The 17,262-nt window shown below is 41.3% G+C and overlaps 1 protein-coding gene across 1 annotated transcript in view; it reads left to right on the top strand.

Moving 5' to 3' along the window:
* The window catches only part of LOC124252894, a 41,842-nt gene that overhangs the window by 21,107 nt on the left and 3,473 nt on the right, over positions 1-17,262 (top strand). The window contains exons 5-7 of the mRNA XM_046686572.1: positions 13,408-13,490; positions 15,891-15,930; positions 16,359-16,448. Coding sequence (XP_046542528.1) covers positions 13,408-13,490; positions 15,891-15,930; positions 16,359-16,448 — 213 coding nt within the window. The remainder of the gene's footprint in view (positions 1-13,407; positions 13,491-15,890; positions 15,931-16,358; positions 16,449-17,262) is intronic.

Consider the following 17,262-nt stretch of genomic DNA (forward strand, 5'->3'; position numbering starts at 1 on the left):
ACTTTTACAGAGCTGTCAGATTGTTCCAGAGAACTCAGAGGAGACAGTAATCCTGGCTGTTTGAACTGAACAATGCTGTAGTTTCATTTGGTGGTGTGACATTCACAGTTACATACTGAGAATGATTAGCATAAAGAAATATTAAAATTCTCATGACTCCCAAATATTGAAATGACTCCCAAAAATAAATATTGTGAGTCACCATGACTCCGATATTTAAAAGTCTGTGTAAAACTCTGGGTGCAGCACAAGGGTTCATCATTCACTGTCGTCACCTTTGTGTACACTTGCTGCATGACTTCCGTCAAAACAAAATACCTGTAAAGACATGTATGTAATCGCATGAGCTGAAAACCTACACTTGGTAACAACACATTGTTATACTGTGGGGCTATGGAATTTCACAAGCCTGAAGGCATATTTGTACCCAAGTCATCTCGAAACCTAATGGGGTTATGGTGACTTACTGTGCATGTGACAGTGACTACTGACTGGTATCAACTAGTCAGTCCGTCATATATCTCGCTAGCATGGACCTGCACCCAATGAAATGTTTCGCTAAACAATGGTATACACCACCCAAGATTCCATCTGATGTATTGTATTTGAGGAACCCGTCATATGGTATTCTGAGGGTAGGGGAGGGTTGTCTTTAGGGATTGTTTTAGAAAGGACTAATTTGTTAAGATAAAAATATATAATTTTTTCTCTGGTTTTACTTTTTTTTTTTAAATTGTTCACTTGACATGCTGGATGTTGGGGCTGGCTAAAAGGATCGATATTGGAAATATCATCGAAGAATTATTGATATGAATCGTATGTTGATATTTTTCACTTTTTTTTTCTTTTTTATTTCAATTTACTACTATGATTTTTAGCGATAATCGATCAATATCTAGGCTGATTGATCTTGATGATCCATATGAATGGCCTGCCCTTCTAGGTGTTGTATCTATCAGTAATGCTATAGTCTAGGCCACGCAATGCAATTCCCTGACCTCATATCTGACAGCATGAGTAATGAGTGTGATAGGTTATAGACAGGTGGTACTCTTACGTGAACAGACAGTCAGGAGAGGCTCTTCTTGTCCAGCATTATGGCGTGTAATTTACAAGCTATTCTTCTCCTATGATCCCTGCAGTGTCAAGTTTCTCAAGGACAGGTAGAATCTTCCATTTTGACTAACACTACCTGATACAGACTTACCTGATATCTCTCTGATGCTGTGTCAAGGCTGGCAGGGACAGGTAGAATCTCCCATTGTGACTGACACTACCTGATATAGACTTACCTGATATCTCTCTGATGCAGTGTCAAGGCTGGCAAGGACAGGTAGAATCTCCCATTGTGACTGACACTACCTGATATAGACTTACCTGATATCTCTCTGGTGCAGTGTCAAGTTTCTCAAGGACAGGTAGAATCTCCCATTTTGACTGACACTACCTGATATAGACTTACCTGATATCTCTCTGATGCAGTGTCAAGGCTGGCAAGGACAGGTAGAACCTCCCATTGTGACTGACACTACCTGATATAGATTTACCTGATATCTCTCTGATGCAGTGTCAAGGCTTGCAAGGACAGGTAGAATCTCCCATTGTGCCTGACACTACCTGATATAGACTTACCTGATATCTCTCTGATGCAGTGTCAAGGCTGGCAAGGACAGGTAGAATCTCCCCATTGTGCCTGACACTACCTGATATAGACTTACCTGATATCTCTCTGATGCAGTGTCAAGGCTGGCAAGGACAGGTAGAATCTCCCATTGTGCCTGGCACTACCTGATATAGACTTACCTGATATCTCTCTGGTGCAGTGTCAAGGCTGGCAAGGACAGGTAGAATCTCCCATTGTGCCTGACACTACCTGATATAGACTTACCTGATATCTCTCTGGTGCAGTGTCAAGGCTGGCAAGGACAGGTAGAATCTCCCATTGTGCCTGACACTACCTGATATAGACTTACCTGATATCTCTCTGATGCAGTGTCAAGGCTGGCAAGGACAGGTAGAATCTCCCATTGTGCCTGACACTACCTGATATAGACTTACCTGATATCTCTCTGATGCAGTGTCAAGGCTGGCAAGGACAGGTAGAACCTCCCATTGTGACTAACACTACCTGATACAGACTTACCTGATATCTCTCTGGTGCAGTGTCAAGTTTCTCAAGGACAGGTAGAACCTCCCATTGTGACTGACACTACCTGATATAGTCTTACCTGATATCTCCCTGATACAGTGTCAAGTTTCCCAAGGACAGGTAGAACCTCCCATTGTGACTGACACTACCTGATATAGACTTACCTGATATCTCTCTGATGCAGTGTCAAGGCTGGCAAGGACAGGTAGAACCTCCCATTGTGACTGACACTACCTGATATAGACTTACCTGATATCTCTCTGATGCAGTGTCAAGGCTGGCAAGGACAGGTAGAACCTCCCATTGTGACTGACACTACCTGATATAGACTTACCTGATATCTCTCTGATGCAGTGTCAAGGCTGGCAAGGACAGGTAGAACCTCCCATTGTGACTAACACTACCTGATACAGACTTACCTGATATCTCTCTGGTGCAGTGTCAGATCTGTCCGGGACAGGTAGAATCTCCCATTGTGACTGACAGACAACAGAAGAGATTATGTCAGGTACAGACTTAACTGATATCTCTGTATGGACAGAGAATGCCCTCCCTGTGAAACTAAACACCTGTCTTTGATGGAGTGTCAAATTGGTCAAGGACAGGTACAACACTCACCTTGATATGTTAGCTGACATCAGAAGAGACAATACCTGAAACAGACTTACCTGATATCAAAGCATGGAAGGAGAATGTAGCCCCAGTGATAGTAACCTCCTGTCTTTGATGCAGTGTCAAATCGGTCAAGGACAGGTACAACACTCACCTTGGTACGTACACATCAGAAGAGACAATACCTGATACAGCCTTACCTGATATCTCAACATGGACAGCAAGTGTAGTGAGACTAACCCCTATCTTTGATGCAGTGTGTAACTTTAAGAGAGAGCAACTATAACAGAGACTTAAAACAAACAATACCTGGTATCCCAGCCTGGACGGAATGTTGTTGTATATACAGTGTATGTTTTGTATGCCACACGTTCCAGTCGTTCAACGCCTCTGTCCCAGTATGACAAGGCTTCAAGGTACACCCCCTGCTCAATGACCTGCTTCTTGAAGCGGAACACCATAGTACACTCGACTACACAAATGTCACTGGATGTGACGCCCATTGCCAGACACACATAACGGGTTTGTGTTGATGCTGGAGATAAGGGGGGCATTGAGAAGCTGATCAGTCAATATATTTAAAGATGGGAGCAGGGTCTTATTTACAAAATTGTAAAATAAATTTTTCCAGGGGGCACTGGGAAGCTGATCAGTCAATATATTCAAAGATGGGAGCAGGGTCTTATTTACAAAATTGTAAAATAAATTTTTCCAGAGGGCACTGGGAAAACTTAACTTGCTTCTGTTTTTTGCTAAAACAAATTGTCTCCTGCATGGAGCCATTCCTTCACCCATCTGAAGAATTTAGGAGAATCTACGACAGGGCAAACAAAATACTGCATCATACACCAGGTCTTGATGCTTATTAATTGATACCACCTGTAGAAATTCTGGGTTCGAATTGGTCCCCATGAACCAGTGCTGTTTATAAGGAGATAGGTTGGACCTGGTATGACTGGGTGTTGTTTGTGTAGTATTGACTAGCGATGTGGATTGTTGGTCACTAATGTTGAAATATTAAATGTCAAACTGAGAAAAAGCAAGTTTTATATATGACGTCTTTCAAAACACAGAATAATCTCAAAATGATCTTGAGGGTATGATCTGACAGCGGAAAACAAGAGTAAACTGATGAAAGGATCAATAAATGGAAATATCGTTGATGGGAAGAATTATTAATGGTATGAAAACAGATGTAAGTTCGGGTTGTATTTTTTCCAGTTTTGAAGATAATATTAGTGATCCTACAAATTAGAAAACAAACCCTTGTGTAACATGCGTGTTGCATGTTCTTTTGCCATGACATAGGTGTGGCTTCAGTTTGTCATGTATCACAAACCAATATATATGAGAGCCGCATATAAAGTGGTAATAACATAAATTGTAAAATATTGTTTGTCCACTTGCATGCCTGAGGGGTTAAATTTTTACTCAACCCACAAAAGGTGTTATTGTTGATGCCATCCTTTTTCCTCGGAATGTCACGTGTCAAGGTGTCATATATTGTGCTATCTCATCGTGACATTGCTGTTTGGTTATGAACACAACCAGTTGTAACAATACAGTCGCACTTTCACTCAGTAACCTGTAAATCTAGTAATTGATAACACGAGCAGTACCTAATGACGATCTGACACTCGGGATACAAAGTCTGACGATCATTCAAGAGATCAGTCTGACAACTCATTCCATGTACTTGCCTCTTAATACATGCATAGGTTGCTATCAAACAACATCCTAACCCCCACAGGTGTCCTATTTTAAATGGGGACTTAATCCTCTAGTTGTTCTTCCTAGCATTGACCTGTATGTACAGTCTCGCAGCCCTAGAACCATATTATTTCCCCTTCGACCCAACCTGTTATGTAATACCAAAGCCCTAAGGGCATCAAGTCTAGATTTGTCTCCGGTTCTGAATCTCCCACCTCAGTGGGGCTCCTTTTCAATTTGTGTTTTATTGCATTTTCAATGGGGTCTTTTGTTTCTGTCAAAATTTGGCACGTATGAAACAAGAAGAAAAGAAATGTTCTATTACAGTGCCTCCCGATGTCTGGAGAGTGGGGGTCAATGGTTTGGCCCTGTAGTTGTTGCCCTGCCTAGTGCTGAGACAGGTCACGTCAGTATTACGTGTGGGACTTTCACAAGACGACACACGCACGCACGCATGCACACATGCAACCCCCCCCCACCCCACCCTCCCAAATATACACACACCTCAAACACACACACCTCAATTATACACACACGCACCTCTCTCTCTCTCACACACACACACACATACACCTCAAAAACACACACATATCTCAAATATACACATACACACACACACCTCAAACATACACATGACATACACACACGCCTCTCAAAAACAACACACACACCTCAAACACACGCATACACTTAAAAAACACACACACACTTCAAACATCCACACAAACAACTCAAACACACACACACTTCTCAAACACACACATACACCTCTCAAACGTGTGCGCATGCACGCACTGGCACACACACACACACACATCAAAAACATAGCATGGGTTGTCCTGCCAATATCCTCCCTGTGCATGTGGCTTATACAATAGGGGTCAATGACCTGCATCTTCAGCCTTCCCTTAAGCTGGCTGTAGTGGAAATACTGCTAAAAGTGGTCTTGGATCGCATTCGTTTGAGCTAGCCTAGTTTGAAATGGACTTCACACTACTCATGTCAGGAAATCAATCACTGATTCACGTGCTCAGATATTGATTACACATTGCAAATCATTACTAAGACCTGATATGGGTGAATTGCTTCCGTTAATCATGTCGTCTCCTGGTATAAGTTGTCAACTCTATCATCATCTGATGTCAGTTGAAAAGTTAAAGCTGCAGCTCCTCTTGCCAAAGTTACCTGGTTCTGTTCCATCAGTCATGAGACTGAAATATGGTGTCACTCACACCCTAATACAGGCAATATAACAATACCACTGAAACTCTGTGTAGATTAGAAACCATAAGTTAACAATCATCATCTCCAGTGTCACTATAACAATGCATTTGTAACCTACCTGTTCAGTTACCTGTAATCAACATTAACATCAGCTTAGTTCAGACAGGTGTCCCTCCCAGGTTAATGAATCCACAACTTTTTACCTGAATTGTGTCTACCCTTACCTGTGCAACGCCTGCTGCAGTTGCTACTTTGATCAGTTGATAATGCAGATAGACAGGTAGATTGTCGTCCACACTGATTCTCAGAGGTGTTACTTACCTGTGCTCGTCAAGACCAGGTATTCAATTCAAACTGACAGGTACATACTCCCGTGTTTGATAGTGACTGAGGCCCAGGTATGGTGTATGTCTATATTTATCACCAGCCTTGTCAGCTGATCATGAGATGTGTCCGTTGTGTGCTACTTACAATGATCTACTCGTGAAAAGTCCACACAACAACGGCGTCACAGTGCTCTCTTCACATTGTCGGAGGTTGTCAAGCTCATTTAACTTTAATATCACATATTTGTACCTAATGACGAAGATAGTGTATACTACTTAAACAACCACAAGATCACACAACCCTTTCATATGTTAATACAAAAGAATCTTGTTCTTTAACTTTTATTGAGTATTTTATATAGGCCATTTCTACTCCCTAAAATTAATATCTGGAGACTGAGCTAGCTGGTCGTGTTTTGCTTTCATTCCGAGAGTTCTGTTACATATTTTGTTTCGTAACTTTGAGTTATATTGATATTTTTATGTAGTTTCTGAGAAATCTGATAACCAAGAAAGTCGTGTATAATTGGCTTGGTGATAAATGTCTACATTCATGGTAAATTAAGCAGGAATAATCATGATCCGGCCACAGAGGTGAGAACAGTTTGTGCTGTCATGCACCCGTTGTGGCTTAGGGACCTACACAAATACGTTGAGTTACCCATGGTTCAACACACCCAAAATAATAAAGACAGAATACACAGACCCCATCTTGTATTTTGAGTCCACCTTAAGTTTGAGTGAGTGAATGAGTATGGTTTTATGCCGCTTTTAGTAATATTCCCACAATATCACGACAGGGGACAACAGAGATTGGCTTCACACATTGTACCCGTGTGGGGAATCGAACCCGGGACTGCGGCGTGACGAGCCAACGCCTTAACCACTAGGCTACCCCACCGCCCCCTATTTTTTAATGAGCTTCACACATTGTACCCGTGTGGGGAATCGAACCGGGGCCGGCGGCATGACGAGCCAACGCCTTAACCACTAGGCTACCCCACGGCCCCCTATTTTTTAATGGGCTTCACACATTGTACCCATGGGAGGAATCGAACCCGGGGCTTTGGCGTGACCGTTAAAACTTAGGTGATTATATATTTCAAGTTGAACCATGTCAGGACAATCAGAACTTTCTTCACATTGTTAGTCATTGACCACATGGATTTAATCATCAGACCGGAATACTACTCAAAGGTCCAGTGGCCCATTTGGCGAGTGAGTGAGTGAGTGAGGTTTTAATCTGCTTTTAGAAATATTGCTGGCAGGGGAAACCAGAAATGGGGTCATTTCTATTTGAAGACTGAATCACATTTAAGATTTAACAGGGAAAGGAAACTTTAACATTTCCTCTTCCTAGCAACTCATCATATTCAACCATTGGTTTTAATTGTCACAACAAGCACTGAGGAAAAAAGTAAGCAAACCTATTGATTACAAAACGCTTGTGCAGCCTGATAACATGGACAAAGGTGATCCTGTTCAACTGATAGCAAACAATCAGATAACATGCAGCTGTTCATCCTTCGGTGTCCATTTTGGTGAGCTTGTTATGTTACTGCCTGATTTTAGTAACACAGTTGTCTCAGATTGACTTGGTCCAGTGGATAAGCATTTTGCTGGAGAGCTGAAGGTTTGTGGTTGATTCTTGGCAGCATCATACCAAGTAAGGTTAAAAGATGGAACTTGTTGTTACCCTGGCAGGTACCATGCATTGAGGGGGATATAACATGGGCAGGTCAGCTGGATTGGTTGGTTGGTCAGTCGGTTTGTTGGTTAACATGGACCGGTCGAGTCTGGATCAGACAATCCAGTGATCAACAGCATGAGCATCAATCTACGTGATTGGGATGCAGTGACATGTGTCAACCAAATCAGCGACCCTGACCACTTGATTCCATTTGTCGCCTCTTACGACAAGCATGGGTTACTGAAGACCAATTCTAAATGAGATCTTCACTAGTGGTCAGCTGGCAGTCAGTGTAATGTATTGGAGTTGTATATTCATGTTGTAATTGTCACATGTTATCTTAGCAAATACAAGATTAACATATTCAAAAGTGTGTGCAAGTATGCACGTGCACAGGTATACATACGCACACTGATATATAAGTGCTGTAATCTTGAACGTGACGTTAACCTCATCCTGCTCTAGCCATATCTCTTTCTGTAAATCCTCAAACTTGGTCACATGCAACCATCGCTTCATGTAGCCTAGTGGTTTAAGCATGAAGTCATCAGAAAATGGTGTCCAGAGCCTTGATATTGTTGAATATTGCATTATAAAACCTCACTCACTCACTCACTCACTCACTCACTCACTCACTCACTCACTCACTCACTCACTCACTCACTCACTCACTCACTCACTCACTCACTCACTCACTCACTCACTCACTCACTCACTCACTCACTCACTCACTCACTCACTCACTCACTCACTCACTCACTCACTCACTCACTCACTCACTCACTCACTCACTCACTCACTCACTCACTCACTCACTCACTCACTCACTCACTCACTCACTCACTCACTCACTCACTCACTCACTCACTCACTCACTCACTCACTCATGGTTTGAGTGCAGCTTTAAATAATTAACACAAAGCCATGCTGCTTTGATCCCTTAAGTCCCAAGTTGGACATTATACTCATTAAGGTCAGTTAAACAACCTGATTCTTTTATATTACAATAGCATGACTTTGTGAGTGCCACCGAATGTCATTGTAGGAGATCAGACATAATTGATACCTGACTTGTTGTGATACAGTTGCATGCATAAACAGGTTGGCAAGTCGGACTGCTGGATCCTTTTAGTCATCCATCCATCTCCTCTTAAAAAAAGCTTGATTGCTGAAGACCAATTATAAATGTATTCATGAAAATTTTGTAATATTTTAAGCAGATGGACAACTACTGTGGTTTTACTGTGTAGAAAAAGTTTTTCAGTATGATTTGTATGGTTTAATGTTCGGTTTTGTTTAAGCGGAAACAAAATGAAGGTGAATTTAGTTGTGCCTGAGAATACATGTTTCCAGAGACAATTTGTATCCTAAGGTCCATGTGATAAGCAATACTATTTCAGAGCTTAGAGGGCGATAGAGTAGTCAAATGGTTAAAGTGTTCACTCATCACGGCCTAATACCTGGGTTCAATTCCCCACATTGGTACAACTGCGTGAAGCCAATTTTTATGTCCCCCGCCGTGTTGTTGCTGGAATACTGTGAAAAAATACTCACCCATTCACTCAGAAAAAATCCCCATAGAAGTCAAAAGACTGGAATCATTATTTCAGAACAGAAAACCAAAAGCATGTCTCACTAGATGCTGGTTATAGTTTTGTGTAGAGAAAGTCGGAGATGAATTACCATATGTGGTATCAAAAATCCATTATAAATATAATATATATGCTAATGAGATGCCAGTATGCAACCACAGTGTCATTGATAGTCTGTTAAATAAATATTTTGAACATCATGATTTCAGAGTCTCAAGGATAAATACTTTGAAATTTTTAATCAAATAAGTTTAATGTTAGATTTTAATGTCTTCCACAGCTCAAGCTAATGTCTCAATAAACAGTTCATTTCTTTACGCTTTGCAAACGTACTGACTCAGCAATAATCAATATCAAACCCGTGTCAGGGATAGACTTTTGACATTATCAATTCAATGCATGTTTAGTAGGCTAAGATGAGTATTGTACCATAAAGATGTTATTGAGCTGTGACAGACATCTATACAGAGGGAATTATGGGTCATGACGATCAGCCTGCCAGGCTATAGACCAAGCATGTACACTTAACCCTAGGACAGGTTCAAAGTGTGTGTGCTTGTCTTATTGGGAAGATGGTGTATATGTTCACAGTAAACTTGAATAATTATCTCTCTACCACACACATACACCCACACCAAGGGCCAGGTTTCAGGGCAGACCAGCTTATCAGGGCTCATGGTCCTCTCTAAACAGGGTATAGGTCACTTGAAATGGGTCAGGTCAAGCATCGGTGGTTGCAGAGATTGGTTGGATGGATGACTGTGTTCTGGGCCTCAGTCCCTCCTGTGTGATGCCTCCTTCAGCAGGCCCACTTGCGCAGATCTATGCTCATGCAGTGGATCACTGGATTGTCTGGTCCAGACTCGATTATTTACAGACCGCCATATAGCTGGAATATTGCTGAGTGCAGCATAAAACTGAACTCACTCACTCACTCTTTCAGCAGGCCTGTGAAGATTGGGGTTAGAATTGGTCTCCAGTAACCCGTGAAGAGGCAACTAACGGGATCGGATGGCCAGACTTGGCACACATGTCATAGTATCCCAATTGTGTAGATTGATGTTCATGCTGTTAATCACAGGATTGTCTGATCCAGGCTTGGTTCTGTACAGACTTCCTCCATATCGCTGTGATATTGCTTTGTGCGGCAAGCCAAACAACCAACCAACCTCCTTCAGCAAGTGACTTGGTTGTAAAAAAAATGTCTCTGTTCACTCAGCAGTGAGTGGGTACCAGGTTGGGTGAGATTAGAGGAATATTGATGGCTGAAGGGTGTTTGACGGCTGAAGTGTATTGGATGGCTGGAAATCTTTTGTGTTTCTTCATTTACTACTCGCCATTATTGATGCCACTGATAAATAACAATAAGCTTGTATTCACATTTTTATACCAAAGCCTGTTCTTTTGGACCCCCAGACCACTTACACTAACAAATGTAATTTAAAACTCTTAACATCACTTGGCTTGTTCAGTGGCATGGTGTTTGGAGATGATAGGTCACTGTGAAGAGCTTTTGCACACTTGGCATTAACAATTCAATAGCTTGGTTGATGTCACATGACACTGTTGGCGGCGTATCTAATAACAGAATTTTTTGTAATTATGCCATAGGATGTAGTGTTTCTTTGTAAACCTTTTGTAGCTGAATTCAAAACGTAGGCTGTTGTTTTGCAATAAATTATTCTTGTCTATATTGAGTTTGAACAAGAACGACATTTTTATAAAGTTGCATTTTCCTGTTAAACTAAATTGTATTACACTGTGGATCACATTGATGTCTGCCTGTTTATGCAAGGCATTGAAATACTGTATTGAAAGGCTTGACTATTCTTTGATGGAAATTCCCTTGATCAAATGAGGTCTTAAAAAGTTATTAACAGCAAGTAGAAAATGAAATACTAAACTTGCCAGATTGATTTATTACGGGGGCGTGGTGGGTGAGGTGTATAAGGCGCCAGGCTAGTGATCCAGAGAGCTTGAGGTGACGGGATCAAGCCCACCTGTGACCGGGCGTAAAAACCTTGGAGCAACTTTGTGTGCAGACTCTTTCAGTCTTGTGTCGACGCGTGGATACAGGCTTATGCGTCAACTGGGGAATTAGCTCATGTTTTAAGATGAAGTGTGCGTTGATGAAGACGAAGGCATAGTTGAGTTGAAACTTCTTTAGTTACATGTCAAACAAATGCACAAGACATACATGTGGTGAGCGGAGTCCCAGCTCAACCCCAGGACATTTCCTACGAGCGGCATTATCCTGCTCGTGGTCGTCCCAACAGACTCGTACTCTTTCACTGTCTAGATGTGAGCATACTAAGTATATATACAGTTTTTGACAATGGACAGGCGATGACTCATCAATGGACAGACAGAAAAACAATAGCACTTCCTTGACCAGTTGATGTGATGGCAGACATGGCCAAGGGGGATTACCGATGAAGGTTATAAATGTCTTATACAATAATAAATGGTCTGACAAGTCAATGTACAAAGCGGTGATAAGGATGTACAGTAGTGATTAAAAATACAGCTTAGCCTCATATATATATTACAATAAAGTCTCACATGTCTTGAGTACATAGTTTTGGACTTTTTAAATATTTGGATGATGGCTGTCCTGAATTAGTCCCTATAACAGTTGTCACAACCCCTAGTGTACAGTACACAACCATGTGCACTTTAAAAGAACCTACCTAATCAGTTGGTATATGACCAGATGGTAGCCACATGAATAATGCAGTAAACACTTAGTTGCGGTACAGCAACGCAGTAAACTTGAAGAAAGTACTCATGACTAGTTATTTAATAGTTCTGGGTTGTGACTGAGTTAAGTATATGGGAGCACCTTTGGTGTTCAGTACCTTGATGGTTTGGGTGTTCATCTCGTTATCAATCACTGGATTTCCTGTTCCAGAAAATGTATTCACAGATTGCAGTGATTGGATATAGCTAAAATATTATTAAACATGGCATAGAACAACACTCACTCACTCATGGTCTGTTTTGGAAAAGGCAGAGCTGCTCAGACACGGTGTGGCTGTCAGAGATGGGGATATATATATGCAGGTGCTTGTTGGTCATGGCTGATGTCAAGGCTGATGTCAAGGTTGATGTCAAGGCTGATGTGTTCTGTCATCGTCCAGTGACAGTTCATCAACACTCTCCCACACTGGAACACCCAGTTACCTGCTTGTGAACTTGTTGCACTCCATTGGACAGCATGTGTGGCAGTGGATCTTGCTTAGGCTCCAAACAAAATCCTGTGTATTGCTTGTACATGTATTTGTATCAGCTAATCCTAAACTTGGTTGTTCGTGGATTTGTTTGTTTTGTTTAAAACTTCTTTCTTTCTTTGTAAAGTTGCAGTAGATTGTTTTATACTAGTGAGACTGTTACTACAGATTTACACTTCATGCAAATAAAATGGCCTAACCTGCTTAGAGGGCTTATATTCAGTTCTAAAACTACAGGGCGGTGGGCAGCCTATAGTGGTTATATGCTCACTCATCACGCCTAAGACCCGGTTCGCTTCCACATGGGTACAATGTGTTAAGCCCATTTCTGGTGTCCCCGCCGCGATATTGCTGGAATATTGCTAAAAGCAGCGTAAAACCAAACTCACTCACTCACTCTAAAACAACAGCAGACGTCAGTATAAAATTTCCAACCTGGAAGTAAACATGTCTCCATTCATGCTGTTATAAGACCATTACAGACGAAATGCTTATTGAAGTTCTGTTTATTATTGCTTTGAATTCAGTTTTAAAATACTTCTGAAGTTAGGAAGTTTTGAAATTTGTAAGAAAGTGAAAATTTTAATCAAAATAAAAAAAATTCTACTCACCTTCCAAATGCACTTTTTGGGAATCTGAGAATGATTTCTGGACAGACAAACCAGAATGGTAGTGACAGCTATGGTTTGTCTCGAGATAAATAAGTTACATGGCTCAGGTTCAGGGCTCCAGATGAGGGTGTTCTGGTTTCATGTAAACAGACATTGTTTGTGTTCTGGTTTTAAATGTACACCTCCTGGTTCAGATGAGCTGAGTGTATAAACACACATTGTTTGTATGTTTGTTTGTTTTACCTGTACACCTCATGTTTCAGATGAGCTAAAATCCTTGAAGTCAGAGCTTTCAAGATCTTCAAAACATGGAAGAGATGTGGAAATAAAACTAAGTAAATCACTGGTGAGTGTTTTATTCAGTAAAAGATTTGTATTTAATAAATGTTGATACTAATGAAAAGTTTTCTTCAAGAAAGCAGACCTCCTCCACAGTCTGGGGGCGTTGGGGTAGCCTAGTGGTTAAGCGTTGGCTCGTCACGCCGAAGACCCGGGTTTGAATCCCCACATGGGTACAATGGGTGAAGCCCATTTCTGGTGTTCCCCCGCCATGATGTAGCTGGAATATTGCTAAAAGCGGCGTAAAACCAAACTCAGTCAGTCAGTCCTCCACAGTCTAATATAGAGCTGAAGGTCGTCAGTACCTGGTCTAGTGGATGGAGAATCTGCTCAGACAGCAGATCGTCTCTAGGGCTTCCACGGGTACTCGAGTACTCGAGGACGAGTCGTGTCTAGCTGGACTCGAGTCCATTTTCAAGGACTCGAGGACTCGAAAAGGGAAGATAACTTGGATTATTTGACGTTGACAGACTGTCTGCCATGTGCTTAGCATGAGCGGCCGTTAACGTCTAATATTAAGATAAGATATAACTTTATTATCCCGGAGGAAATTCTTATACATCCAAACTGTCTCAAAATGAATATACACAGTTCACAAAAAATATACACAATAATCAATCACATGCTCAAAACGAATGCTATTTATAAATAAACTGACATGATATAATTCAATTAACCACATAGGTAAAGAGGCTGAATAATTCTAGTTCTAATCACATGATGGTGATTCAAAATATTTGTTGCATCTCACGCTAATACTTAATGGTAAGAAAAAGACTGTCGAGCTCTGTTTGTTTTGAGGGAAGGTAATCGGCCAGCAGGCCCAGAAGGAAGTAGTTCAAAATGTTGAGATCAAATATATCAACTATCAAATCTAATTTTAGCTCCCTTTGACAATCTGACCATAGATAAATGGAGTACACTCGAAAGACACTCCAGAAATTTTGCAAGCAGTATTAACAATTTTGAAAAGTTTGTTTTGTTATAGATGAGACAGATCCCCATACCAACATAGAAAATTGTAGGTCAACACACTTTGAATAAAGGTTTGATAAAAACTGTCATTACGGGTTTAGTCAATGCCTTGACGATAATAATGTTCAGAATCAGAAATTAGGCCAGTAATAGTGGCGCCACCTGCTACTTTCATTACAGTGAACAAGTCATATTTGACAAGTAACAGTCATTGGTATACAAAACCTAAGAGTACGGATGAAGGAAACACAGCCATGTGGAGCTCCAGTAGATCGTTGAGAGAAAAGAAAATTGATAGCCATTGACACTGACACACTGAGTTCTATGTACCCTGAATTCTTTAACCCGTCTGATGATGTTTTTATTAATACCTAGATTACATAGTTTACTCCTCACACGGTGTGGCTGTATGGCATTAGTTGCTACAAGTCTGCAGATGAGAGTAAATATTATACATGGTTTGAGTTTTCACTTTTAAAATGATTAGGTAACTATCTTGATAGACAAATTGATAGACATGGAGAAAGATAAAAAAATCAAATAAATGGGCTGATTCTTGATCTGATAGTGAAAAGAGCAAAATAACCAAATGCCAGCCTGTGCGGTATCTCACTCGCTTTGCAGGCAGGCAAGAAGTAATTAAGAAAAAACGGTTTGTCAAGTAAACATCCAAATACTGATTCTGACCAATAGGAAATGTTAGTCACATGATGATATGAAGTTGGAAAGAAGTAAGTGTTCACTTGTGTGATGGGAACACACGTCATGCCGGTTACGCTATCGTTTGTTTGAAAGGTATGAATTTCGAGTACTCGGGTCCGAGTCGAGTCTCACCCTTCGAGTACTCGAGTCCAAAAAAATGGACTCGTTGAAGCCCTAATCGTCTCTCCATACATCATTAAAAAATGGTACTTTTTGTTACCTTTCCTGGACCTCTGCATTAGGGGCTGGTTGGCCTGCATTCTGTGTACTTTGTTGGGTATCCACATTAAATTTAGGAATGGCATCTCGGTGGGCTGGCACTGTAAAACCATAGTACACACCAGTATGCATACAAACATGCATGCACACAAGCTATATAAGCAGCAGCCCACACACATACAAGTCACTATCTGTATGCAATATTCTTTAACATCCTAAAAGCAAATGATCAGCCTAGCAATACACATTCATATGTTTTCTCGGGAATCAGAGATCAAAGATGCTGTGAGCTTATTTACAGAATGAGCCTTTCAGTCCGAAGCTATCACAACGTGTGTTTTTCTTTTACTCTTGTGTTAGATATCACAGCCAGCAAGAAACGTGCACTATTGTTATTTTCAGTAACAAATTTTGTACATAAGATGAAGAGTTTGGAATCGATGCTTACATTAGTTTGAGTCTCTACATGCCTAACAGAATAATCACAGATTTTGATTTGTTCTTGTTTCAGACAAAACTGGAAAAATATTGGAAACTTCTGAAGGACAATGGTTAGTGTGCTTTGACTCGGTTTGTTATATAGAGTTATATTGTGATATATTGTGTATAGGAAGACACTCGGGAATTTATTGTCCAAAATCCTTCTTCCAACCTTTCTTGTTTGTAAGCACTACTAGCAGTGTCTTCAATATAAATTGCACAGCTCAGCTGAGTGGTTGAGAGATTTGTGATGTCATTTGATTGTGACGTCATGGTAAGTGATGACATCACAATGGTTTGCAAAGCAATGTGATAACAATTTATCCCCAAGCAATATATGAAGTGGAATCCAGTTTTGGATGATAAATATTCTTTGGAGAAAGTTGGCAAGATCGTTCCACATGTGTGTTTTCTGTGATGGTTTCTGTAACTGTTGCTGTAATTGTTGTCAGGAGTTGCAACTAAACAGTTGTGGATGACATTATTTTGTCATTTTCAGATTTATTGCCAAAGGGGGAGCGGAAGCCAAACAAATCCAAGGTCCTTGATGAGTCCTTGTGGGAGACTTCACAGGAGGAGGAGGATACAGGTAGGAAGGGCTGTGATTGGGGTGGGATGGGGTAGGGTCTATATGAAGAGCAGGGAACATTGCAGATGGAGATACACAGGTAGGTAGGAGCTGGTGATGGGGGTGGGGTGGGGTAGGGTCTATTGAAGAGCAGGGGACATTGCAGATGGAGATACAGGTAGGTAGGGTTGTGATTGGGGTGGGATGGGGTAGGGGTCTGTATGAAGAGCAGTGGACATTGCAGATGGAGATACAGGTAGGTAGGTTGTGATTGGGGTGGGGATGGGATGGGGTAGGGTCTGTATGAAGGGCAGGACAGGGGACATTGCAGATGGAGATACAGGTAGGTAGGGCTGTGATTGGGATGGGATGGGGTAGGGGTCTGTATGAAGGGCAGGGGACATTGCAGATGGAGATACAGGTAGGGAAGGGTTGGGTGGGGATGGGGTAGGGTCTATTGAAGAGCAGGGGACATTGCAGATGGAGATACAGCGATAGAAATAGGTAGGGTTGTGGATTGGGGTGGGATGGGATAGGGTCTGTATGAAGAGCAGGGACATTGCAAATGGAGGAAACCAGTAGGTGGGGTGGGTGGGTATATGTGTTGTGATTGGGGGGGAGAACGCTTACAAATATATATATACCAGAAGGCTGGGGAAGAAACAGATGGTGGGGGGGGGAGGAAATGGGATGGAGGTTATAGAGGATGTTGCAGATTCAAGCATGTCAGGAGCTATATGGGTATGTGAAGGCAAAAGATACCATCTTTCCCACCTACCAGTTTTGTATATTTGTCCCCTAAGTCTTATGTCATGGGTTACAATCAGCTATACGA

The sequence above is a fragment of the Haliotis rubra genome, unplaced genomic scaffold (assembly GCF_003918875.1).
Source record: "Haliotis rubra isolate DU_JTF1 unplaced genomic scaffold, ASM391887v1 Scf529, whole genome shotgun sequence".
Classification (NCBI taxonomy): Eukaryota; Metazoa; Mollusca; class Gastropoda; order Lepetellida; family Haliotidae; genus Haliotis; species Haliotis rubra.